The sequence below is a fragment of the Cyprinodon variegatus genome, unplaced genomic scaffold (genome assembly GCF_000732505.1).
Source record: "Cyprinodon variegatus isolate N-32 unplaced genomic scaffold, C_variegatus-1.0 Scaffold9, whole genome shotgun sequence".
NCBI classification, from domain to species: Eukaryota; Metazoa; Chordata; class Actinopteri; order Cyprinodontiformes; family Cyprinodontidae; genus Cyprinodon; species Cyprinodon variegatus.
In genome coordinates this window covers 2,648,302-2,674,383 of record NW_015150462.1, presented here as the reverse complement: position 1 = coordinate 2,674,383, position 26,082 = coordinate 2,648,302, and the positions used below count along the sequence as shown (strand labels likewise).

The following is a 26,082-nucleotide window of genomic DNA, read 5'->3' as shown; positions in this document are numbered from 1 at the left end:
AAAACGGGGAAAATAAAATTTAACCTTCCCTATTTTCTAAGTTTAGTTTCCTAACTAAGATACAGGAGTTAGAAATAGTTTTGATGGATTTGAAGTATTTGATTCCCACACAGCCCAAGCATAATGCTTCCATCTATGTGCCTGACTGTGGAAAGTCTTCCTGCTCAGTTTCTGCAGGGGCGTAAAAAAATATTAAGCTATGGAGGACCAACTGTGCCATATTTAAAAAGAAATACAGAAATAAATAAATGCGCAATAAATAAATAATCATACAATTAATTGCCACCAAAAATACAATAAACAAATAAATGTACGTAGAAATTCAATTATACAGTGAGACATAAATGTATATAACTCTTTTAATTAGCTTCTTTATTTTCCTTTGTAATATTTACCTTATTTATTTTTTTGTCCTTTATAATCTTCAACTTTATTTTTGAATTACTTATATTTTTAAGTATTTATGTGCATGTTATAATATTTTAAGAAGGCAGAAATGTAAAAAGAGCAGGCAGAAATAAATGGCAGCGAAGAAATAACTAGGGTAAAAAAATACATAGGAAGAATAAAACAGACAAAAATATTATAACATGCACATAAATAAATAATTAAAAATATAGGTAAAGAAAAAATTAAGTTGAAGTTTATAAAGGACAAAAAAATAGATAAGTTAAATATTACAAAGGCAAATAAAGAAGCTAATTAAAAGAGTTATATACATTTATGTCTCACTGTATAGTTTAATTTCTACTGTATTTTTGGTGGCAATTAATTGTATGCATATTTATTTATTGAGCATTTATTTATGTATTTATTTTTAAATATGGCACAGTTGGTCCTCCATATTAATCAGGTCATCTCAGTTTAAATCATGAAAAAAGTCTTAAATATGTCTAAAGTTTTCATCTGACATTAAACTTCTTTCAAAGATCTTCAATTGTTTTAACTTATGCCTGAAATTTAGCTTATTTTTTAACTGCATGACATTTGGGAAGTCCTACAAACCTGCTAGAGAATTCTGTTTATCTGTGTTTAAAAGTAATTATAATGAAAGGGAACCTTGTTAAATACTGACCATTAATGAGGTTATTAAGTTGGTCAATAAATGAGAGATTAGAAATGTGGTCTAAATGAAGCATTAGACATCATGTAACTAAAGACAATCCTAAATTGCTCTAAAATTATAGCTAAAGTAGTTGTTTTTTTTATTTTCAAGAACTTGGACACGAACTGAACTCCTTGCCCTGCTCTTATGTTGCTTTTCCAAAATCGGTAAAAGTTTCGCCCCATTACAGCCAAATACCTCAATGTATGTCATTGGGATTTTATATTATTAACCGAAAATAGTAAACAAGTGAAAATCCTGATTTAATAAACTTTTCTTGGATTTTCTGTCAAATGGGGGAAGCAAGTGTGTTTGGCCCCCTTTAGTTTAATACCAATGAAATTAACCTCCAACCTGATCACACCATTATTAAGTTAAGTTTGGAAAGAAAACAAATCCGTAAAAAAATGAAGCTCTCCTCTGTGCATCATAAAATCCAAACATATTGCCTTGAAAAGTAAATTTTTACTTTATAAATTGAGCTAAACTTCCCTGGACAGCTTGGTAAAATGCCATACAAAAAACATTTACAGGTAATTTCATTAAAAAAAATTGAAGTGTTACAGTTTTAAATAACAAAAAGAGTAAAAACTGAGTCTTGTAAACTTAAAGAGTTGAATTATTTGACTCTTAAACATGTCCAGCAGCTGCTGATGATGACGAGGGGGAATAAATGCAGCACAGCAGGAAGCAGCCTGCCCCCCGAGCTGCCCAGAGGAGTGGCGAAGGAGAACATTGCGCTGCTGTCATTCCTGGGTACCAGCACATTGCAGATGTTTCCCTCGCAGCACGACGTGCACACCTGTCGGAGGAGAGGGAATCATCTGCAAAGCTGACAAACCGTAGAAAAGGCATCTGAATCAATCTTTCCACACCTACCTGGAAGCCATTATGGGTGATGTTGATGCAGCCAGTGAAGCGGCAGTTCTCTAAGGTGGAGCAACGCTTAGTCACAGAAACGCTGTCTCCATGGTTATCCATCATGTGGAGCGTGTAGCAGTAGCCGGTATCTGAAGGGAAACTCCTCTGATTAGTAATCTGATCAGCAGAAACGCATGATTTAAAAGAAAAAAAGTAAACCTTTACCTTTTGGACAGTAAACATCTGGGGCCCAGCGGTTGCACTCGTAGTTATCTGCAGCGTCTTGACATGTAAAACACTTGAAGCCGCCGGGGTGAGGAGTGGCTAAGGGGACGCAGACATAACCGAATCATGATTACATGACTTTTCAGCTCATTTTAGCATGAATGTTGAGGTAAAAAGCATCCGGTACACATAAAACATTTTGCTAGCTTATATATATTTCCTTGCAAATGTTTCTGTTTTAGTTTTAAAATTTAAAATGCATGAATGGATTTTTTTTTTTAACGGTTATCAGTTATGACCATGGGTGGTTCTAGACGGGGGCCAACAGGGGCCAGTACCCCTGTAGATCATGTCCTGGCCCTTGTACTGAAGTTCTTTTACATAAAAGAAATTCTAATGATGATTTGCGCTGGAACAGACATGGATACTGATAGGTCCTTTGGATCTATTTCATTTTTTTTCTTTACAAATTATGTTTTACTAATTATTTAAAAACAATTAGGTGATAGCTTCAGTGGTATTGCGATAGAATTCCAGTTTTCATCTGCTATATGTTTTTTTTTTTCAAAACAAAAAAAATGCTCTATTTTTTACAGCTGATTAATAAGTTTTTCTTGAGTTCTAATTCAGATTTTATAGAAAATAGTAATTTAACTTAAGTGAAAAATATGTAAAATTCCTAAATTATTAATATATATTGACCTCATAAGGAATATAATTTTTATTAAACCTAATTGAATAGAAATTTCACTCCATGCAGCTCTCTTAAGGTATTGAGATAGGATCCCAGTTTCTATCTGCTAAATGTTTTTTTATTTCAAAACAAATTTGAAAAAATTTATACAGCTGAATTTATCAGTTTTTCTTGAGTTCTAATTCAGATTTTATAGAAAACTGTAATTTTAACTTAAATTTAGTGAAAAATATGTACAATTCTTAAATTATGAATGTATATTGACCTCATAAGTAATAGAATTTTTATTAAACCTAATTGAATAGAAATTTCACTTCATGCAACTCTCTCTTAATATATTTGAATCCCTTGCCGTTTTTTATTTCATGCTTTTCTGTGCCCCCATGAAAACACCCTGGCCCCCTCCTGGCCCCCTGGTACTTTTAGTCTAGAACCGCCACTGGTTATCACATTTGAACTCCTTCATGTCGCATTAGAACCACAACTTTTAAATAATTTTATTGCCTTATACGACAGACAAAAAAAACAGCTAGTGCTTAAGAAGAAGTAAATAAATTATGGTTTTCTAAATAAAAACTTTAACAATAAAATACAAATACAAACCACACACCCTGTTTACCAATAATGAGACCTTTGAGGACTATTGGTTATGCTGGATTTCATTTCACTTGGGTGTTTCATAGAAAAACGAACTGGCACATAATGCAAGCCACATTTTAATGTTTTGATTAACATAAACAGCTTGAAACCCATTTCATAAACCCACTACTCTGTTTTGTTTTATGGCATAAAATCACAATAAAATGCATTAATTTGTATTTCAGACTGAAAGGTTCAGGTAATAAAGGCATTGTTGTAAAGTCAGGATTTTTATAGAGAGTTTACCTCCTGGTCTGTTTGGTGCCTGGAGTTTTGTTCTGTTTACAGATGTGAACTTTACGCAACAATTTTATCCTTGTATTTGCCTGGCTCTGTTAAACTCCCCCTTTTCACCTACAAATTTAACAAATGACTTAGCGGTTAACAAAGAAGAACAGAAACTGTGCTGCAAAATGCTCTACCACCAACTGTTTATAATCCAATGATTATTTACTAAAAAAACTGTTTGGTCTCAGAGTGGCCCTGTGGGGTTGGCAAGATTGGAACAAGATGCTGGAAAACAGAAACACTCTGCCAGACGTACTTTCTGCAGAAAATGCAAAGCAACAGAATTCATCAACAGAATGATGATGCACTTATTTATTTGATTTTTTTTTTCTCTGGAGGAGCCTAAATGTTTAGTGTACCAATATTTTCATCAGTGGCTGAATAGAGGAAAGGTACGCAGAAACATTGAGTGAGGGGTTCCTTTTATAGTAAGAGGGGGGAAAATATATATGAAAGTAGAACTACAGTGCAAGTGAAGAGATTAACTTCAATCGATACAGCTTTTTTGTAAGAACTGGATGTGTAGCACCCTCTGGAACAAGAAAAGACGGCATTAAAGGAGCTGAAAGTATTGTATCTCATTAATTGGTTAAAAGAAGGAAAAACCTTGTTAAAAATTTGAAAACAAATTTGCTTTACATTTGCTTTGTTGTGGGGATATGGTATGCATAGCACCTGTTCTGTTCTTAGCTTTGTAACTCTTTACATTTTATTTAACTTTTTTTACTTTAACTAAAAATACTATGTATGAGGTTGAAAATATAAGATTAAAAAAAAGGTATGACACTCTTCACAGGTATTTGACACAACCCCATTGATATAAACAACCCTGAAATGTTCTCTCAAATATATTAGCTTTCCTTCTCAAGTGGCATCCATTATTCAGATTTATCAAGAAAAATCATCACCATGTCTTCTAAATCTCTGAATAAAGAAAAAAAGTTTGAACAATATAGAAAAGGCGGTCGATCGGCATTATTAGCCGACACCATGGCCCTACTTGAAGGATGCAGACGAACGATGTCCTTCATGGTAAAGTCCCGACCCTGTGCGATTGTCAGCCAATCAGAAACTGATAACAGCACCAGAATCCAGGCCATGGCTGGCCAGGCCTCCATCATGTGTCTGCATCAACACTGCTGCCGTTGGAAGGCTTTAAAAGAAAGAAACGTGTATGTTATATTCATGCACAAGTTCAATGGATCACAGTTAAATTTGGCCTGGTTGATGACTTTATTTTGACACAATTGGATTACTGATGTTTTTTATAGGAGACACTTAAAGGTATAGTAGAGGATTTTTGCAAATTTTTGAAAATTTTCGCCCTCTCCACTTTTAAATAAAAATGCACATGCACAACTCTGTACCCACTCCAGAGAGGGAACTCGTATTAAAGCCATGCAAGAGCGTGCACGAGGAGAAATGGGCTCGTGCACGCTCTTGCACGGCTTTAATATGAGTGGATTAAAAGTTGCTATTTGCATCGCTCATACAAACGTACTTTTCAAAAGAAGATTTGCAAATTTTCCACTATGTCAGACTCACCATCTGTAAGTGAAAATGGTGACGAGCACATAGGACGTCCTTACGTAAACATATCACCAGAATGATTGACAATTAGGAGGACCAGTTATTTTGATAATCCACCCAGAAAAAGAAAATACTGCACTATACCCTTGAGCGAAAAAAAAAAAAAAAAACGGGAAACATTTATTTGAGCCTAGCGCTTGCTTTAGCTTCTTGGCTATTTCTATTTAATCCAATTTATTTATTTATTTTTTTAATTAAGCAAAAACATGATACCAGATAGATAATTTCAATTCAAAAAGTTATTTCTACTGCTGGTATGTAACATTATTATACTAATATGGATGTGATATTAACTTTTATTTTTTTTACTTTCGTACACATATTTGAGCAAAAATACAGAACAAATCCCACCTTTAGTAGTTTTTAATACTATTAAATTTTTATTTTTCCATTTCCAACTGGCTCTACTTGGTCAACAGGCTGATTTTACCTCCTATAGGGTTGAAAAAAGACAGTATCAGAACTGAGAAGGCAGTAATTGAAATGTCAACTGAGCACTGACTGAGCATATGCTTTAAAGATTTATGCATGCACTTGGATAATCTTAGCAAATAAATACAAAATAATGATAAAATAAAAGTACATTTTTATTTTCCACAATGAAATCTAAAGTATTAGTCTCTACTTACATATAGGGATACAGAGTAGTCCCCAACAAATGAACACTAAGAGATGTCAGCCACTGAATTAAACACCACCTGACCTGGTTTTACCCCCTTTTACTCAGTTAGAGCAGCTCTGAGATCAGATCGCTCTGACTTCTCTTTGTACTTTATCCCCAGGCACTGTGCCAGGCTGTGGGCTTATAAATGCTTGTTTTCTTTGCATTAAACATGCTCCAGTAAAACTGATCCATGCTATGGTCGAAACTAGAGCTCACATTTATTCTTATCTCTTTAAACGTAATCTGTATGTTACCAAGCTGCAAAGATAATTTAATTACATCATAAAGCTTCTAAAGCTCCACAATTATAAAAGGCAACATAACTGGATCAGAACTAAAGAAAAAAATTAAGTCAGGTTTATTTTTGTCAGTTTGTCATAGATACTTAAAATAGGGGAATCAAACACTTATGTTAGTCCAGTTTGCTGAAGGATAATTTAACTTAAATAAACCTGCTTTCAACCAAATTACACTCTTTGACAAGAACATACTGTCATGGTTGTGCTCTATGTGGACTTCTGTTTAAGTTAATTTTCAGGTTTTCAGTTCCGCTTTGATTTATGTTATTCTGTCTTTTCTTGTTCATTGTTTTTTTTTCAATATTTTTGTTATATTTAAAGTCGTAGGGAAATTATATTTAAATGTCAAATCATTCTGCCTTAAACATGTATATAAATGTACTCTTTATCAGACTCTATTGGCCCAAAAGTTAGAAAATTTCTATAAAAAAAAAAACCTGTCTTTAAACCTGTTTTTTTCCGTTATCTTTTGCCGGCCAGTTAATTATACATCAGCCTGAACACCTAAATTCGGCCAATCATACATCAACGGTCATCTGTCAATAGATTGTTTTGGTCATAGCATCTTGATTCAAATGTCGCAGCTAATATACGCAATGGTTAAAATAAGAATCTTTTTGAGTAGTGGTGACCGTTACAGGTGTATAGTTGGAGAGCAAATTGTTGACTGTTTCTCAGTTCACTAGAACGCGAGTACGGACTCGTGTCTTCGCCAAGTTTGTTCTTGAGAAGAACACAGGAAAATGTGGACTGGGGAAGAACGGGAGCACGCAGCATAAATATGGGTGAATTTGGAACGGAAACGTACTCGTGACATCACCACCCGCTAGGCTCGTCTGGAGCTGCATTTCGCCTCCTGTTATTAATAGTCTCTAGATAATAATACATTCAGACTTTTTTCATTTAGTGGGGGAATAATAATTAACAAAGTCAGATAAACACAAATGAATATTTTGCCAAATAAAACAAAAATATCGCCATCATAGCCAGTGGTACTTCACACACGGCTATGCCGACAGAGGGCTGCTGCAGACGGGCTGCGGTTACCCTCGGAGGTCCGCTGGTTGCCACGGTCACCTCAACATCGGAACTTTTTTTTAAATTACGCATTAAATCGGTAAATAGACCATAAAGTGATGCTTAAAAGTATAATATTCTCACCTCAAATGATCTTAAAACGTACTTTTATTGAACAACAGCAACAGAAAATGGAACATTTAACTTAATAGTCTTAGCTCTGTGAGCGCTCTATTGAATGGAGACGGAGGAGACTCATCCTCGACCTCCGACACTAAACTCTCCTCCTCTTGCATATTTCTGCTGTCCATAGCGTTCCTTGACGGTGTCGTTGCTAAGTCACCAATTTAGTGCCACTTGGTCCCAATGGAATTTCCCATTGGGACCCTACTAGCACTAAGTTGCTAACTGGTTAGCAACGATGTTTCCGAGAAACCGGCCACAACCAAACTTGCTTGCAAACCTTCCGCCACAACAATTCCGACCTCTTGATAAATGACCAATTAAATACGCTTTATTCACTCGTGTAAAGTCGTGCACCACCCGGGAGAATTCGGAACTGAAATGTTTGAAACAGCCGCTTCCCAACGACTTGAAGCAGTTTTAAGGAGTGTTGTATTTTTTGAGTTACTCTCTGTTGCCCCCTTGTGCTAGCCTTCATTCCTTTAGCCCCTTCTAGTTACTTCTGTCGACACCTGCTCCCTATCAGCTAATTAGTCCTCCTTTTGTTTCTGTCTCCTATGTATTCACCTTCTGTTCAGTTACAATTTGCCGGTTTCTTGTTGTTACATGGCTCCATGTGTGTTTTCCCTTGACCTCTCCTGGGTTTTTGTTTCCTGTATTTTGGTTCTTGGATTTTTTTTTTCTGTTGCATTTTTTCATTAAATCAGCAAAACTCATCTCTACATTTGGGTCCTCAACCAACCCGACACATACTAAAAAAACACACACATAGAGAATAAAATCAAACTGATGAAAGATGTTTAAATGCAAGCTAATATTCACATGCAATTTCAACCCGCTTCAAAACATAACTGGAAAAGGTTTTAAACTATGAGCCACAGGATGTTTTTATTTCTGTGCATTAATTTTCATGTAAAGTTCATTTTTTGGTTAGTTGGATATGGTAGTGTTATATTAACTAATACATTACATCATCTTGTTTGCATTCCAAATGTTTACCTATTATAGAAACAGAAACCAGAAAGATTGTTTTAAGTTATAATTTAGAAAAAAACTTTATATAATTTTTTTCGTCTAATCCTTAATGTTTGTTTACTCATCTAAGGGTTTTTCTCAAACCTTAAGGCACAAAACTGTTTTACAGAAAGAGTCTGACTTGATCTCAAAATTTAAAACTGAATTCCAAAATACACTTAAAGATGTTTTCATAACTGAAAAAAATCAAAGATATCACAATCAACCATTACTTGCCTTAAATTATTTTAATGTCTCCGTCTTAACTAATCTGAATGGTCAGCAATTATTCACCATAATTTTATTATATTATACAATAAATATTCCTGAAAATTAACATTTCAACATATGTCCATTAGATTATAGCACCCTTAAAAAACTAAACAACAAAAAGAAAAATGTTTAATTACATAGCACCAATTTATCACTAATTATAGAGTTCAAAAACATTTAATTGCTTCTCTTTTATGAATCTGAGACCATAATATCACACTCTTCTATAAAAATGTGTTTTTCCACATGTTAAAAATTAATAAACATGCAGACAATAAGATGTGGTGCCTAAATCTATTGTTCCTTTACCGTTACCCCCTCTCTTGCAGAGGTTCTGCTCTGGAAGCCAGGATTAATTAAATGATTATTTGAAAGGCCTCAGAGGTCTATTAATCTAAGTGCTTCCATTCATTCATCTAGCTTCTCCTGCCACAATGTTGCTGTAGAGCTCGAGATGAGATGTTTTACTGCTGAAAGGACAACTTGATTAAGTCTCCCTTCTTTGAGCGCCTTGGTTGGTGTCAGGCTTTCACTGTAGGGAAATCTTGTTTAAGTTGGAACAGAACAGAAGAGCAGAAGCACGATACAATAGCTTTCATTACGGCCAGAGAGGGATGAAGAAAAGGGTTTTATAGCAAGCAAGATTTAGTCAAAACCAGCGCCGTAATTAAAGGTATAGTGGAGGATTTTCATGAATTTCTGGATGGATCAGCCCTCTCCACTATAAAAAAAAAAAAAAAAAAACACATGCACAACCTTGTATCTGCTCCTGAGAGGGAACGCCTATTAATATAAAGAGAGCGTGCATGAGCCCATTTCTCCTCTGTTTAAAAGTTGCTGTTTGCATCAGTCATACAAGCTTTTCCATCATTTTTTCCCACCATATCAGACTCACCATCTTAAACTGAATATGGGGACGAGCATGTAGGACGGACTTAGGTAAACAAATAACCAGAATTATTGACAATTAAGAGGACCACTTATTTTGACGATCCACCCAGAAAAAGAAAATACTCCACTATACCTTTAAGCCATACCATACCAACTTTATTTATGAAGCACTTTATGCACCGGACAGGACCAAAGTGCTGTACACAATCATAAAATACAATAAAATTATAAAATAGAAAAAAAACGAGTGTAAAATACATATTAGTATACAAAAAGAATAAAACTAAGTAAAACCTCTCAAAAGATAAGTCTTAAGAAGGGACTTAAAAACAGCAAGGGAAGAGGCCTGTCTTATGCTCAGAGGCAGATCATTCCACAGCTTAGGAGCTGCCACAGAAAAAGCACGGTCCCCTCTGAGCTTGCATTTTGTCTTTGGGACCCTCAGAAGCAACTGATCAGCTGACCTGAGGGAACGGGAGGGTGTGTAAGAATGCAACAGCTCAGACAGATAAGAAGGAGCAAGGCCATTAAGAGTTTTAAAAACAAATAAAAGAATTTTAAAATCAATCCTAAAATGTACTGGCAGCCAGTGTAAGGAAGCTAAAACAGGGGAAATGTGGTCGAATTTCCGTGTACCTGTTAAAAGACGTGCAGCAGCATTTTGAACCCTCTGAAGTTGAGAAATATACAAATCACTGACCCCTGTATAAAGTGAGTTACAGTAATCCAGCCATGTGGTCACAAAAGCATGGATCACTGTTTCAAAATGTTGTTTAGATAGAATGGGTTTTACTTTGGCTAGCTGCCTTAAGTGGAAAAAGCTGGACTTTATAACGGCTCTGATGTGCACTTCCGTTTTAAGACCAGCATCCATCTTAACCCCTAAATTAGTAATAACCGGCTTAACATACTGAGCCAAGGAGCCAAGAGTTACGGAATCAGCAGTGGATCTGCAAAAGATCATTACCTCCGTCTTGTCTTCATTGAGTTTAAAAAAATTTAGGGCCACCCAGGCCTTCACATCTTCAAGACATAAAAACAAAACCGAAGAGAGATGGAGTTTAGTTGGTATAACTTTAAACGAAAAAAACGGGGCTTGTTTAAACACATTTATTTGAGCCTAACGCTTGCTTTAGCTTCTCGGCTATTTCCATCTAATCCAATTGGTTTTTAAAATTAAGGAAAAACATATGATACCAAATAGATGCTTTAATTTCAATTTAAAAAGCTATATTTACTGCTGGTGTGTAACATTATTATACTAGCATGGATGTTATTTTAACGTTTGTTATTTTAACTTTTTTTATACACATATTTGAGCAAAAATACAGAACAAATACTACCTTTAATAGTTTTTAATACTATTAAATTTTTATTGTTCCATTTCCAACTGGCTCCATGTCCTCCACTATACCTTTAAGGTGCGACAATAGCTGAATGAGTAGCTATATTAACAAAGAAGCCAGCATGTTGTAACATAGATTCTACAATCTATCCCAAAATATAAATCAGCTAAGAAATTAAAGTATGTATTATTTTACATTAATGATGCTCAAATAACAGGCGGACAACAGTTGGTGCAGAAAGAGGGACTTGCAAATACTCTTTCCTTCCTCCAAACTAGAACCCAGTAAAAAACACAATGACAGTATTGATGTTTAATTATCTCTACCTGTCAAAAGGAGGGATGTTGTGTTTTAAAAGGTAACTACCAGATTCCCACCCTACTGAAAGTGTAGATACCAGGTGACATTGGTTAATTCCATAGAAAGTAAACAGTTGAATCATAGTTTAATGTGTAGTTAGTGGTTGCTCCATTTAAAAGAGTGGGACCCCTATTGTTTTCCTGCTTCACTGATCCAGTACAGCCAATCCCACTAACATGCTTAACCTTCAAAGCTGACACAGACTCGCGTGTCAAAAGTGAGTGAACAAATCCGTTAGATGAAGCCTAACTGCGCCACATTGGTCATTGGTGTCAGAAGTAAACTCGGTCAAACATGCGACCACCGGGACCGACTTTGATGCTCGGCAGCTTTGCTCTGCAGACCAGACACACATGGCACAGGCTTAACTCCGGTCACACTGATCTTTTGTTTTCGTTTTGATCTCAGCCCAAAATTACTGCATTACAAAAAGGAAACAATATATAATATGCAGTATGCTAGCTAATTATCTGCCTCTCTGTATGCAAAAAATCCTAATATGAGTTTTTCTTCTTAGGCTTCATCATGTGGGGAATATTTAGTCATTTCATGACCAGAGTATTTATTGGATCCCCATTAGGTTCTGTTTATGAGGCATTTTATTTGCCCCTACAACAAACCACAGCATGAATCATATCCTGCCAACGCCGGATCAGTAAAACTGTAAGGTAACCTCGGCTGAAGAGTTATTGGGATGGAAACAAAGGATCCTGGTGGAGTCTGGCTCTAACACATGCTGAGCATGTCTGTCGTTACGTGGGATAGTTTCCCTGCTAGAAAATCAAACTCTGCACAAGTATTGGATGCTTTTGCTCTTTCTAAAAGGTTTTCTTCAAGAATTCCCCTTAATTTAGCCATATATATCCAAGATCCTTCCCTATCCCATTTTTAGTAAGGCGTCCCACAGCATGATGTTAACGCTGCCATACATTATGATGGGTATGATGAGTTAGGGTTGTTTAACTGATAAGAACAGATTATAAAGTTATTATTCTGGGGGATGGCCGTCTTAGCAGCACCATTTATATTAGTTTATGTTAATTATCTGGTTAGACTGCACAGACAAGACTTAAATGATTAAGCAGTTGAAGTCTGAAGTTTTTTTTTTCATCTTTATGTGAATAAATACACATGCATTTGACCTTTTAGGAGTTGAATTAGTAGAATGCAGTTCAACATGTATCATTTAGCCAGAAATTTTATATAAGGCCAAAAGCGGACAGGTGCTAGAACCTCAGAGTCCATCTACACAGTTCCAACAGGAAAATTAATGAGCAAAACATCCATATTTTCTAAATAAAGATTAACTATACTTTCCTACAGCCTTTGCTAACAAATATATGCATATATTTAAACATCTGTAATTTCTAGATAAAAAAAGGTATAGTGGATAAAACTCAGTTTTGAGATCTGGAGCATAAATCAGTCATCATCGTCATTAATTACCTACTTTATCAATAAACATTCTGCATAAAATTGATATTTACAAGCACTAATATCTACATAAATTAATTATTTGCTACATTTTTTTATTGTTATTTATCTTTGATTTCACTGAAGACTCCTAGATGACTTGCAGAGACACATAATTCTCTCTTTACCCCATATAACACAAAATCTAGTTCTGAAAAGAGCAGGAAGTCTGTATTTATCATCTCTGATGTTTATTGATGTGTATAATTATCTATCTAGCTCCGCCCCTGCATTTAGCCTCATCTTCACGATAAAGCTCTGTTTTGTGTTGTTCTATCAAATAAAATAACTTGCTGAAACCTCTGGTTGTAAATAGAGAGAGAAAAGTGTGACATTTTCCAGGGTAAGTGTGTTTTTAGTTGGTTTAAATCAAAGTTAACCTTAAACAGAGTCATGAATGTTCATACATTTGCCAAAAAAAAAAACAAACAAAAAAAAAACAAAAAAACAAAGCTGAAGCGAAAATTGCCACAAATTAATTAAAAAAAACAATCACAGCTTGCGTTTTTTAATAAGGATTTGACTGTTAATTAACAGAATTCTTTAACACTTTAACTGCAATGTTTAGAATGTCAGCAGCGCGCGCTCCAAATAAACGCGCGTTAATAACCGCAGATTGCGCAAAACTTAGCGGAAAAAAATTCACCTCAGCGTTTTTAACGGTTCAGGACAGCAACAGGAAAAGATTTAAGTATGGAACCTACCAAATCCAGTTCCTTTAAGGACCAACAGGAGACTCATCTGGGAGGAGATGAAGGAGGGAAAATGCTGCTCCGTGTGGATGTTGGATACTTTAGGGAAGGAAAGGCGCTGCGTCACAGACGCGTCAAACATTATTAACTCCCCTCTGCAAGAATGAAGCGATGCTTTTTATGTTTTTGATATATATTTAGTTAATTAGAGGAAAATATGGGTTTGCAATGATTTTTATCTGCTTTTAACTGCGCATGTTAAATGCATGCATAATGACAGTCACCTATAGGGCTTCACTCATTTACTATTTATGTCAACTTTATGAAGAAAAAATACAACATAATGAATTTTTTCCCCTCTAAATGGCTAAGAACATGAAAATGTTATAAGAAATTAAACAAAATGCTTATTTTTTCCCCAACAATATTTCATTTAATAAAAATAACTCATGAATATCTATAAATATGATTAAAAAATGAGAATGTATAAAGTATGACACAAAGTATTTTGATATATTTTATGTTTGACAGTTACTAAATGACAGTTAGTATACCAATTTAATAAATAATACAAAAAAAAATAAAGATTTAGAATTAGACAAATTCTGTCATTTTTGTATTAAAAACTAAATTTCTCAAAATTGAAATCAACATTAACATTTATAAAGTGCAGCAATGATCAAGAATGTAGACATTGTAGGAGAAAAAGTCATGGTGCATTGATATGGAAAGGTGCAAAATAAATATGGAGCAAAATGCAGTAGAACATTGACTGGCGTTCTATTTAAAGGGATTATGAGAAAAATATTGATAACTCTTTATGTTATTTAAGTATCCTGTCAAAAGCTGCAAAAATTCAGCTATTTTTTTCTGTTTTGATGTCCCAAGTTTAAGACAAAGTATTATGTTACTTGTTTACTTTGTTTTTGATTGATTAATATCTCTTTTAATTTCTGAAACCCTAATTTTAGACTTAAACTTAGACAGATTTTATTTTGTCATTTTGTACACACTAGTGGATACAAAAAAATTCATTAAGTAAAGCTCTATAGACTTTTTCATTTTTTTTTAAAGTGCAGCCTTGATAAAAGTAAGCAGCAGTGATCAAAAAATAATTAAAAAAACATTAATTTAATGGATAGTAACATTTTTCAGTAAAAGATAGTAAAAGTTGTTTTTTTTTTACATCAGAAAGGTCTGGGATCACATAAAAAAAAATGTTTCAGACAAATGTATCTCTGTTTCATACAGACATGCATCATTATCTGTTAAAGCAAATTAGAAGAAGACCCACCCTGAGCTAGTTTTTGATTCACATTCCTGGGGTGAAAGACTTGCAGCCAAGCCGTCATGTCCAGCTCCCATCAGATAAATGCGAAGGAGTCCATGTCTGAAAGGGGCCATACAAGAACTCATCAGTGACAGGCTGCAGCCCTCTGACCCTACTGGATATGTGATCCTTTGCTGGAAAGGCAAAGAAGAAGCTCCTCAGAGTCGTGTCAGACAGAGGAATTTCCGAGACCTGACCACACAGATATACAAACAGATGGTCTGTCCTGGGTGGAAGCACGTTTCGTTTATCCTGCAGACATGATATATGAGCATTACAAAGTGTAAATATAAAATCCTATTGATTCAGCTACATAATTCTGTGCAAGCTAAGAAGACACAAAAAAGCCCTATCTTGTGAAAAATAGCTTTAAACCTGTGTAATTTGATTAATATAAGGAGAAATGTATTTGTTTTTTTTTATTTTAATTCACTACAACATACCGCTCTAAGTAGCACAGTTAGCTTTAATTACAGAATATGCAGAAGAAAAGAAACCCCACAGCATGATTCTGCCATCACCAAAATTTGACCCTATAATTTGAGCGCATTAATATATATAATTTGATCTGAACCATTCTATTTTAACTCTAGCTATAAATGGCCTGTTAAAGGATTAGATATTTTCATGATACAGTTTGTTCACTAAACTCCTGGAATAAATATCTGAGGGCTTCACAGAACAGCTGTGTTTATCCAGACTTTTGACATAAATGTAAAAATAAGCTGATATGATGCAGTTCATTGATTGCAGTTGATTTTACTGGATTTAATTGGGATACAAATTTCCCAACACATTGTTTGCGGGATATATAATCAATATGTTTTGATACTGAAGTAAAAATTGTGACACTGAAATTGAAATTATGAATCTAAATGTTATACATGTCTATATCTGATGTGAATATTCATATTATAAAAGTCAAAACCTTTGGTTTGAATGTGGTAATTATGACTTTGACATTGAAATTATGACTCTTCAGGTCAAAATTCTGATTTTGATTTTCTCAATTAAGGTAATGGCTACATATCTTATCATTATAAGATACAGAATTAAATTTCAAATGACTTTTACAGTAAAATTAATAAAAAATAGAGTTAGTCTAAATGTTTTTTAAAGTCTATATCTCGTTATAACAATGAAATTGAAAGTTGGATCATAAATATTTGAAAGGGGGTATTTATTTTTACTTAAAAAGTCAAGAATAAATGTATTAGTTTTTTTTGCCAATATCATAAAAGTCTTATACAAAAGTTAAGAAAATTCGACACTTGGCCTGTAGGGGGCAGCAGCATCCGTTTACCGCCTCCCAGCTACCGTAAATCCCCCAAGAACAAAACAGAAGGTCGCCATCTTTGAAGGTAGCAGGAGACTCGTCACAGCGCAATATTTGAATCAAGTTTAGTTTAATTCACCGAGCACAGAAAGCTGCATGGCTAACAGAAATATGCAGCAAACGAGGATGCTGGGTGCAAACTCTCCACAGCCGGGAAGACGAGGGACAGACTCCCCGGCTTCGTCAGAACAGACGCCGGGGAACAAAGACAGCCCAGCCCCGCAGCAGCAGCAGTCTCCCCCGGCTGAACAGAGCGAAGGAGCCGCGGAGGAAACGGGGGAAGGCCCGTCCAAAATGACTTTCAACATTCTGAAGCCCGGAGAAAAGACCTTCACCCAGCGCGCCCGCCTGTTTGTAGGCAGCCTGCCGCTGGATTTCACAGAAGAGGAGTTTAAAAACCTGTTCGCTAAATACGGGAACATTAGCGAGGTGTTCTTCAACAAAGATCGGGGATTCGGATTCGTTCGTTTGGTGTGTTCACATCTGTTCTTCTCTGCTCTAGTTTCTTAGTGCTCAATGAATATTAAGTTTATTTCACATTCAATGTATGAGGTCAATATTTGAAGTTTAATGGTGTGCTGGAGCAAATACAGGATTTTAAAGGCAGCATACTTTAATTGAACAGGTTGAAACCTTCATTCAATTTAGTTTATTTACAACACATGTCATCTTAAGTTACTTTATAGTTCACCAGATCATTCATTCGAATTGATTTAAAGTTTTCTATATAAGAAAAACCAGTTGATTGCATCGACTCATTGACTGGAAGGCAATCCCTCACACTAAGCATGCTTGTAGCGACAGTGGAGAGGAAAAACTCCCACAGCAGTGTGTCGCAGTGAGCTTGTCGCAGGTATGACGCAGACATTTTTGATTTATGCTCAATAAAAAAGCGTGGTCTGCGCTATGTTTAGTCCACGCCACAACGGAAAAAGGGAACATCACAAACTGTGTGTCTAGGTAAGGCTGAGGCGGTGAGGAAGTGGGGGCAAGTTTGTCCGACAACGGAGGGACTTAAGGGTGAAAAAGAGCGGGGATCAGGGTGGAAAAAGGGTCCCAATGTTCTCTTGCACCTCGCTTTTCTTGCTGGTCCAACTTCACAAGTCGTTTTCCGTAATGGCGGTCATACGAACAAAAGAAGGCGGTAAGGTACCAAACAGGAAATACGCATGAGTAGAGCGTATGTAGATTTAACCAATCAGAGGACTCCTGTCTGTGGCACTACAATTTGGGAGAGGTGAAGCAGAGTGTCTTGACACTGACGACCTACTTTCGAAATATAAATCAGCCTTTAGAATTGTCGAGAGAAAATGATGCACTGGTTTTAGAAAACCTTGATATCTACTAACTGCCTTCAGAAGTCACCGACCCCTTCCGTCACAGGTCTCATTTTGAAGACCAATGAACCGAGCATGACAAGTCCAAGAGAAAGAAACTCACAAGAAAACCTGTAATAAGATTTCCACAAAGCATCAGGTGGACAGAGATGACATGCAGAAATGCTCTGGTCAGATTAGACCAAAATGTCATTTTCTTGCTTGCATGCAAAAATTATTATGAATCTGACAGTCCCAATCACCCTAAAGCCGGGCGTACATTGTTTAAATTTTTTTTACAATCGTTGCACGCAGCTGCAGCTCACACTGTACCCGGCGGTTTCGTCATAAAGTGTGAGTTCACAGCTCACAGTGTATGTGCAACACGATGCTCTGATGCGATCTACCTGCTCACACTGTACGTCTAAAATCCACGTCGGACTCAGCTCCGCAGTGAGATAGAGCTGCTCTGACTCGTCTCTCTAGAAGCCAAACCAGTAGAAGAGGAATTTGAAGCTCACTACAGAGAAATGCACTGCCTTGGCAATTTTGCAATTTTGTGCTGAAAGCCCTAAAAAGAAAAGGAGACAAATTTGGACAAATACAGGGCTTAGCAAATGTGGCTACTACAGTCTGTCAATTTTACAGACAGGACTCCATTTCCCTCATTGCACCCCCACCATGTTTTTGCGTTTACATCTGAGAGGAAGAAGAAAAAGAAGAATTCTTGTTTGCGATTTGCCCACAACGATCAGGAGAAAATCAAACCTGGTTGATTTTCTCCTTACATCACAATTCCTGATCAGCAGGTGGTCGGGAGCGGCTGATCGCTCCTGGTTACCATCTGTACACTACACGACGCACAATCAGGCTAAAAGTCGGCCTGATCCGAAAATTCTTGCACGACTGGAAAGTCGCCCCAAAAGGAGTGAAAAAATCGCACAGTGTAAGCCCGGCTTAAAATGCACCTTTCTTGTGGGGAAGCATGGTGGTGGCCTAATCATGCTGCGAAGAACAAGGACTGGGAGGCAGGCAGGGATGATGGATTGAGTTAAATAGATAAAAATCTTTTTTGTTTTGTTTGTCCAGCATTTTATTGTCATTACACTGTCACAAGTACAGAGGAACAAAATGAACTCTTTAATTTAACCCATCCACTTGGGAAGCAGTGGGCTGCCATCATGCAGCACCTGGGGAGCAGTGCAGGGTTAAGGGTTTAGCTCAGAGACCCAGAGTGGCAGTCTGTGGGAGTGGGGCTCGACTCACATCCTCATGATTCCAAGCCCTAACTACTAGGCCGCTGTCCTGTCAGATCAGCATGCCCTATCAGACCAGCATACCCATAGTCATGTGGAAGATGTCAGATTTGCATTTATCCCTTTAGTTTTGTCCGAAAAATAAACTTTACCTCAACGGACCTGTATCCCTTAAGTCATGTACAAAAAACAATTTAAGGTAAATTGCCACACGCTTAAAAAAAAAAACCCAAAAAGTAAGTAATTAGTGTTTTTTGTACATGACTAAAGGGATACGCGCCTGTTTAGGTAGTTTAAAGTGTAGTTTTTGTACAAAACTAAAGGGATAAACGGGTATTGACTATGGGTAAGCTGGTGTAACACCGCCTCTCCCCCTAGAAGAACATGGAACAACTGGAGGATTAAATCCTTCATGCTAGTTTTTTTTTTTTTTTTGCAGGAAAGCCGAACACTGGCTGAGATTGCGAAGGTGGAGTTAGACGGAACGGTAATAAACAACAGATCGCTAAAGGTCCGCTTTGCAACACATGGAGCTGCCCTCACAGTCCGCAATCTGTTGCCAGTAGTGACTAATGAACTCCTGGAAGAGGTATGTTGGAGGTCAACCGGGGCTCTTAAAACATTGATTTCTGTGCAATAATTGAAAACCAATCTTGGTTTATCCACAGGCTTTCAGTCAGTTTGGGCCTGTGGAGCGGGCTCTTGTTGTGACAGACGACCGCGGCCGTTCCACTGGGAGAGGGATCGTTGAGTTTGCGAACAAAGTGGCTGCTCGTAAAGCCCTGGAGCAATGCAACGAGGGAGCAATGCTGCTAACTACGTAAACAAAGCTTTTTATTTATGCTTGCTTTTAACTATTAACCACTATCAACACATTTGCATAATAGTGCAACTTTTTAGCAACTTGAATTTTATGATTTTTTTCTGCAGTAGATAATGGAAAGCTTTTACAACATTTATTTAAAGCAGTGCAAACTCTGCAACTTTCTTTACCCACAAGCTATCTTGAATATCTATGGTCTAGGATCTTTGCCGAATCATTAAAGTCCACATAGAACATGCAGGACATTTGACCCCGTACCTAACAGATCTTATGTTACCGGCTCAAATTAAACCTTTTTTATTAACATTGATAATCATAATATTCCCCTTCTGTTTACTGAGATCTTGTTTCTGTCAGGTGTATCTATTTAATTAGTCGAGTGTGGTAACAGTTGCTATTCTTCTGAAGAGATGAGCTACACTCTATTTCTGTATTTCATTATTATGGCTTACAGATAATAAAAAAATCTAAATATAATTTTATTAAAAAATCTGAATATTTAACAAATTCAATGCAAAAAGGATATTTTAAATTGAAATAGTAGATTTCTGAAATGCATATGGAGCCTTGTTTTGCACGAATGACTTCAATCAGTGCTTCTTGGCACGGATATGATCCGGCTGTGGTTCTGCAGAGCTGTAATAAAATCCCAGCTTTCATAGAAACTTTCAGAACATCTGCACTGAATGGAGCATTCCTTCCCTCACTGATGGTGGTTCACATTTTTCCTCCAGTTTTTCCTTCCACTCAACTTTCTGGGAATATTCTTGCATATAGCTCTGCATTGACTACTAGCTTCCCCAGTAATGATCTATTGCACCCTGCAGGGTGTCAGTCACAGTCCTCTGAACTTCTGTAAGATCAGCAGTCTTATTAAGGCCTTTAAAAATATGTTTTCGAATTGTTAAAGGCCTTAATAAGTTCAATATCTGTCTTCAAAATTAAAAGGAATGGTTTCATGCTAAGTGAAATAATTAGATGTACCTGTAAACCTAAACAGCTTCTGTTTGCTCCTATCAGCACTCCATGTCCTGCCATTGTTGAACCCATGGAGCACTTGGATAATGAGGATGGTCTCCCTGAGAAGCTGCTGCAGAAAACTCCAAAGTATTACAAGTAAGCTGACTTTTTCTTTTGATTTATTTATTATTTATGTAGCATTGTTGGTAGTTATATAATTGCTCGTCTATCAGGGAGCGGGAACAGCCGCCCCGGTTTGCTCAGCCGGGCACCTTCGAGTTTGAATACGCGTCTCGCTGGAAAGCTCTGGACGAGATGGAGAAGCAGCAGCGAGAGCAGGTGGACCGGAACATCAAAGAGGCCAAAGAGAAGCTGGAGTCGGAGCTGGAGGCCGCCAAAAACGAACACCAGCTCATGTTGATGCGACAAGGTATGAGACGGGCGGGCGGGGGACATTTTTTTCTGCGTTTCCGCCGATTTAGCTTTTTGATATCTTCCTGCTCCTCCTTCTCAGATCTGATGAGACGTCAGGAGGAACTGAGGAGGCTGGAGGAGCTCCGCAACCAGGAGCTGCAGAGGCGAAAGCAGATAGAGATGAGGTGTGTTTCCTACCTGTTCACAAACTACCAGAGGACCATTAGAAGCATTTTAAGAAAAGAGTTAGATTCTAATATTATCTGATAATTGTGTTGTTGAAATTGATCGGTCTGTGATGTGGTTCCCATGTCCTCAGGCACGAGGAGGAGCGGAGGAGGAGAGAGGAGGAGATGATGAGACACAGGGAGCAGGACGACATGCGGCGCCAACCAGATGGATTCATACCAAACTACCACGACAACGTGAGTACTGATGGAGAACACTTTGATTTGGTCGGTTCTGACTGTTGAATCGTCTGCCTGCTTCATTTATATAAGAGTTATATTCTATAGGATGTTTCAGGTTAATCTTGCTGCATAATAAACAGCTTTTTTTATTTGATAAATACTGTTTTGCTTCTATAGATCGCCTAAGTTTTAAGATTTAAAAAACTACAAACCACATGACTAAAACACCTTCTCTGGTATTTAACTGTTCATACAAGCTGATGATATTATTTTTTTAACCATAACTTATTGAAAGCCTTATTTGGATACCTTTCCATCAACTGTGGGGTTTGTGGGTTTCTGTATTTATCGACTAAAATTTCTACTGATTGTATTTGAGCTCATCCTCAATCCATATTCTGGATTATCTCCTATGGAGGAGGCTCAGTGGAGACACTGCGTGGTTTACGTGTACAGTTTTTTAAACTTAAGGTAAAACCGGGGGAAAATTCCCAAAACAGAAAGTTTAAAGCTTTAGTTTTATACAGAGGTATACCTTTTTTTTTTTTTTTTAAATCTTGAGATATAATTTTAATACCTTTGATGGAAGAGCCTGAATGTTTGTGAGCCGCCTTCTGTCACTGGCATCAATTATTTCACTGATATCTTTAGTGAAATATTAGTTGCCAAAATGTTCTGTTGTTAGATAAAAATAAAGGATTACAGAAATAAGTGGGGAAGACTAAAGCTTTTCCTGTTTGTAGCGTAATTTTAGTATAGAGGAATTGGTTGTGCAGCATCTTTCAAAACAGCAATCATCTGCCAGATGCACAGAAAACTGGAGATTGCAGCTTAAAGGTCCTGCAGCTTCTAATGCATGGGTAAAAAAAAAAGATCACTGTATGATCATCATTACATCTGGTGATGTCACAATTATTATAATATCCTAATGAATGGCTCATTTTTATTTCTAGAATGAGTCCATGTGATGCAGCAACTCAGGTTCTCTGATTTTTAGGCATTCTTCTCACCCAGTCTGTTGTTGATCCGATCTCTGGTGAGGTCTAACATTGTTTTTTAGTGATTTTATTAAATAAAAACTCTATAATAAAAAAAAAAAAATATATATATATATATATATATATTGAGTTTTGCATCCTACTACCTGCCATAAAAAGGATGTTGGAAAGCTGTGCTGCAGTCGATGTAATGGTTATGAAGGGTTTAGACCATTGTTTTACTACTGGATCCAAAACCAGGGTTGCTTATGTAAAGCACATCCTCTGCTTTCAGCTTCACTGATCTCTAAACATGGATCTACAGTGACTATAAAGTCCAAAATAAAGCTATACAGCGTGAAATCAAACCAATAAGCTGTATTCTCCCTATTTTTTTCTTAAACCTCCATAGATAATGAAAGTGGAAGTTTATTTTTCGTTTATTTACCTTTAATGTTTTCAATAACGCTAGCTGACTATTGTTTGATTCAAAGAACACGAGAAGCCCATCTTCAACGTGTTCATGAGACATTAGATTACGTTGTCGTATATCTTAGAATTAACTGGAAATATAACTTGTAAAACGGGAGCATTTGAGCTTAAAGCAGAAAGAAGAAAAAAATGTATTCAAGCATTTAGAAATATTTAGCTTAGTACTGTCATTAAACTCCTTTTATTTTAGGGATCAGATAAAAAAAAATCTGCCTTCTTTCTAGGATAGATTTTCTTCTTTAGATTTCTACCCTGATGATTAGAAATTAACGTCAAAAATGCATCGTGCTCTTGAAATAAAGTTAATGATTAAAACAAATATAATGTAGGAAAATATCTAAATGGGTATACAGCAAACATTTTTTATTTGTTGCGTGTGTGTGTGAGAGGGAGGTTAATCCACAACTCTTAAATATTCCTGAAAAGTGCAGAAGGACTTCTCCATCTTTTAGGACACTTGCATTTACAATCAGCTGTTACTCCAGAACAACCACCAGGGGGCAGACGTGAACAGATGACTGACCAGAAATCTTTTATGCTTTTATTTTTCTGTTTTTTTACACTAAATTATTAAACATGGGGATTGTATAAATATTTAAGGGCAAATAAGATTTTCTAGCATATGGTTTTGTTGCAGCAAGTGTTTAATACCTGATAAGAATTCATAAATTTGGTTAATTTATGAATTCCTATCCAATTCTTCAGCAGTTGATTATTTCTTCCACTTGATATTTACTTTGATATTTAAATTTTATTTTACCAATCAAAATATTATTTCTAATGGTCTTAATTTTTAATTTAACTCATACAATATAACTTCATTTTATACCTCCATCTAAAGCTTTTCTGTGTTTATATCGAAATATCTAAATTCTCCATATACTCTTGAAGGTGTGGAAATCACATTTTTTTTATATCTTATTAAGTTCAGCGTAAAGTTATTGTTTTGTTTTTCATTATTTTGATCGTTCTATTAGCAATCATTTTGATGATTAGTTCAAAGTTAAAACAAATTGGTTTTATTCACATAAATGTCCCAGTAAGGATGCAGCTGTTTTCTTAGCTGTGCTTCATTTTAGTGTTTACTATTGATCACTATTAGCTGCAGTAGACAAGGTAAGTATAATAGATTACACACATGGCTTATTTTTAATGCAATTTATTATATCAACAGTAGATTTGATCCAGATCGGTATATTGTTGTTGATGTTTGTTTTTAACCGTCTATGTTTTTGTGGATTTCCAGGTTGGGGGGTATATTTATTTAGCTTCCTTTTTATTTGATACTTCTCGTAATGAATAAATAATTAAACAACAGAAGATGAACCAGAATCTAAAGCATACCTAAAACAGTTTGGTGTATCTATTCTCTGCATGCATATATGTGAGAGCAGAGATTGAACTGTCGCTTGTATTAACTTGGGATGTCCTGATACAACTATTTGATTTTCAATACGATACAGATGCTGCAGCTTTGAGAATCAACCAATACGGATATTGATCCGATATCATCTTGAATCATACCAGCTTTTATTATTTTATACTGTGGAACGTTAGAAAAACATTTACTAAAACAGGGAAGAAAAGTCTACAAAAAAACATTGACCCGTTTAACATAAACCTTAAAAGTTTTTCTATCAGCATAAAAACATCTGAGATTTTAGATGCTGGCCGATGAAATCCGATCGTATTTTTTTTGTGGTTTTATCGGACAATATCCACTAATATCGGATCGGTCATCCCTAGTATTAACAGATTCTTTTGGCTGTTTGAGCACATTTTCCTGCCAATGTGATACAACTTAATGCACAGATTGGATTAACAAGAAACAACATGATAACTGAAGGACTAAGAATTAAATCTGAGACTGTCCTTCTACATTATTATCACCAACCTCAATGTTCTTTCTTTGCCTCATGATACGGCTGCAGTTTCTTTAGCACATGTTTCTACTGCTTCTACTTCTTTTTTATTATTTTCCAGTTAGATATAGGGTGTATATGGTTCTAACCCATGCATTTTCATCTAGCTAATCTGTTCTATTTAAAGGAGCACCACTTTAGCAGCTGTAATTTCCTTTATTTTTGCTGATTGGTTGATACTTATATTTAAAACCAGTCTTCTCTATTTTGTCTAGAAACCTGTAAATAGTGCGTCCATAGTTCTGTTCTGTCCTTCAAAAGGTGAACCTCCGTCCCAGTCCCAAATCTTTCTCAGCCACTAACTGTCTTCCAATCAAATGTGCCCAGTTTCCCTGTTCCTGCTGAAGAAAAGCATTCCCACTACATGATGCTGCCACCCCCGTGCTTTACAGTGATGATGGTGAAGATTTAGTTCTGCTTCTTAATTCCTGAAAGTCTCCATTTTGGTCTTACTCAACCAGAGCAACTTTATTCACATGCTTGCTGTGTCATCTACATCACCCCCTTACCAAACTGCAAGCTGGAAATGACTTCCTTTAACCAGTGGCTGTCTTCTTGCTGCTACTCCAGACAGGAACTCATTGACCCACATCTGTCCACCTGAAAAATGGATCTCTACAGCTCCCTCAAAATCCCTATTGGCCTCTTGGCTGCTTTTCTGGTTAAACCTTGACGGCTTTAATGTGACAATTTATCAAAACAAGTTCAAAAACAGTGTAAAAGGCATGTTTCTATGATTTATTTTTCTTTTATAACGTATTTACTTTTGCAAGTGTTTCCCTGACGGCCATCTCCACTGAGAGCAGTAATATGGAAACTGTCTGATTTTGTAATTGCGTCTTTAAAGTCGTAGGGAAGTCATATTAAAATTCTGGTTTAAACATGTATATAAATGTACTCTTTATCAGACGATATTGTCCTTAAAGTTAGAAAATTTTTCTTTAAAAAAAAAAAAATCCTATCTTAACATCTGTGTGGGGGTTTCATTATTTTATGCAGGCCAGTTAGTTATACGTCAGCTTGTACACCTAAATTCCGCCTACTATATATTACAGTCATCTGTCAATCAAAATTTTTCGATCATAGCATCTTAATTCAGATGTCGCAGCTAATATATGCAACGGTTCAAATAAGAATAATTTACTTTCCCATTGAGTTCCGTCCCAGTGTTTACGGGGATGGACGTCTGTGTCTTCAGCAGGCGTAGAGCTAACAGAACTGGCAGCATTGTG

The 26,082-nt window shown here is 36.2% G+C and overlaps 2 protein-coding genes across 3 annotated transcripts in view; one reads left to right on the top strand and one right to left on the bottom strand.

Annotated features, from left to right (window-relative positions):
• Positions 1–1,335: 1,335 nt before the first annotated feature.
• On the bottom strand, positions 1,336–14,927 carry lypd6 (LY6/PLAUR domain containing 6). Of its 2 annotated transcripts, none has more exons than XM_015378427.1 (5): positions 14,909–14,927; positions 4,813–4,965; positions 2,192–2,290; positions 1,985–2,115; positions 1,336–1,907 (listed from the first exon to the last, which is right to left on the bottom strand). In XM_015378427.1, exons 2-5 carry the CDS (start codon positions 4,931–4,933, stop codon positions 1,725–1,727), a joined length of 534 nt encoding a protein of 177 aa, XP_015233913.1. In that variant the 5' UTR covers positions 4,934–4,965; positions 14,909–14,927; the 3' UTR covers positions 1,336–1,724. The 2 variants fall into 2 exon arrangements, with proteins under 2 accessions (XP_015233913.1, XP_015233919.1); XM_015378433.1 differs by lacking the exon at positions 14,909–14,927 and adding an exon at positions 5,754–5,772.
• A 6,291-nt stretch (positions 14,928–21,218) lies between these two features.
• The window catches only part of arhgap20 (Rho GTPase activating protein 20), a 45,652-nt gene continuing 40,788 nt past the window's right edge, over positions 21,219–26,082 (top strand). The window contains exons 1-2 of the mRNA XM_015377839.1: positions 21,219–21,234; positions 21,369–21,474. The gene's annotated coding sequence lies outside the window, so the exon portion shown is untranslated. The remainder of the gene's footprint in view (positions 21,235–21,368; positions 21,475–26,082) is intronic.

What these genes read in the sequence shown, in the direction of transcription:
- lypd6 (XM_015378427.1), bottom strand. Translation starts at nt 4,933, where the DNA reads ATGATGGAGGCCTGGCCAGCCATGGCCTGGATTCTGGTGCTGTTATCA. An exon ending in CGTTCGTCTGCATCCTTCAA is followed by an intron (nt 2,291 to 4,812) that starts GTAGGGCCATGG and finishes GCGTCCCCTTAG; the next exon opens with CCACTCCTCACCCCGGCGGC. An exon ending in TCACCCATAATGGCTTCCAG is followed by an intron (nt 1,908 to 1,984) that starts GTAGGTGTGGAA and finishes CTCCTCCGACAG; the next exon opens with GTGTGCACGTCGTGCTGCGA.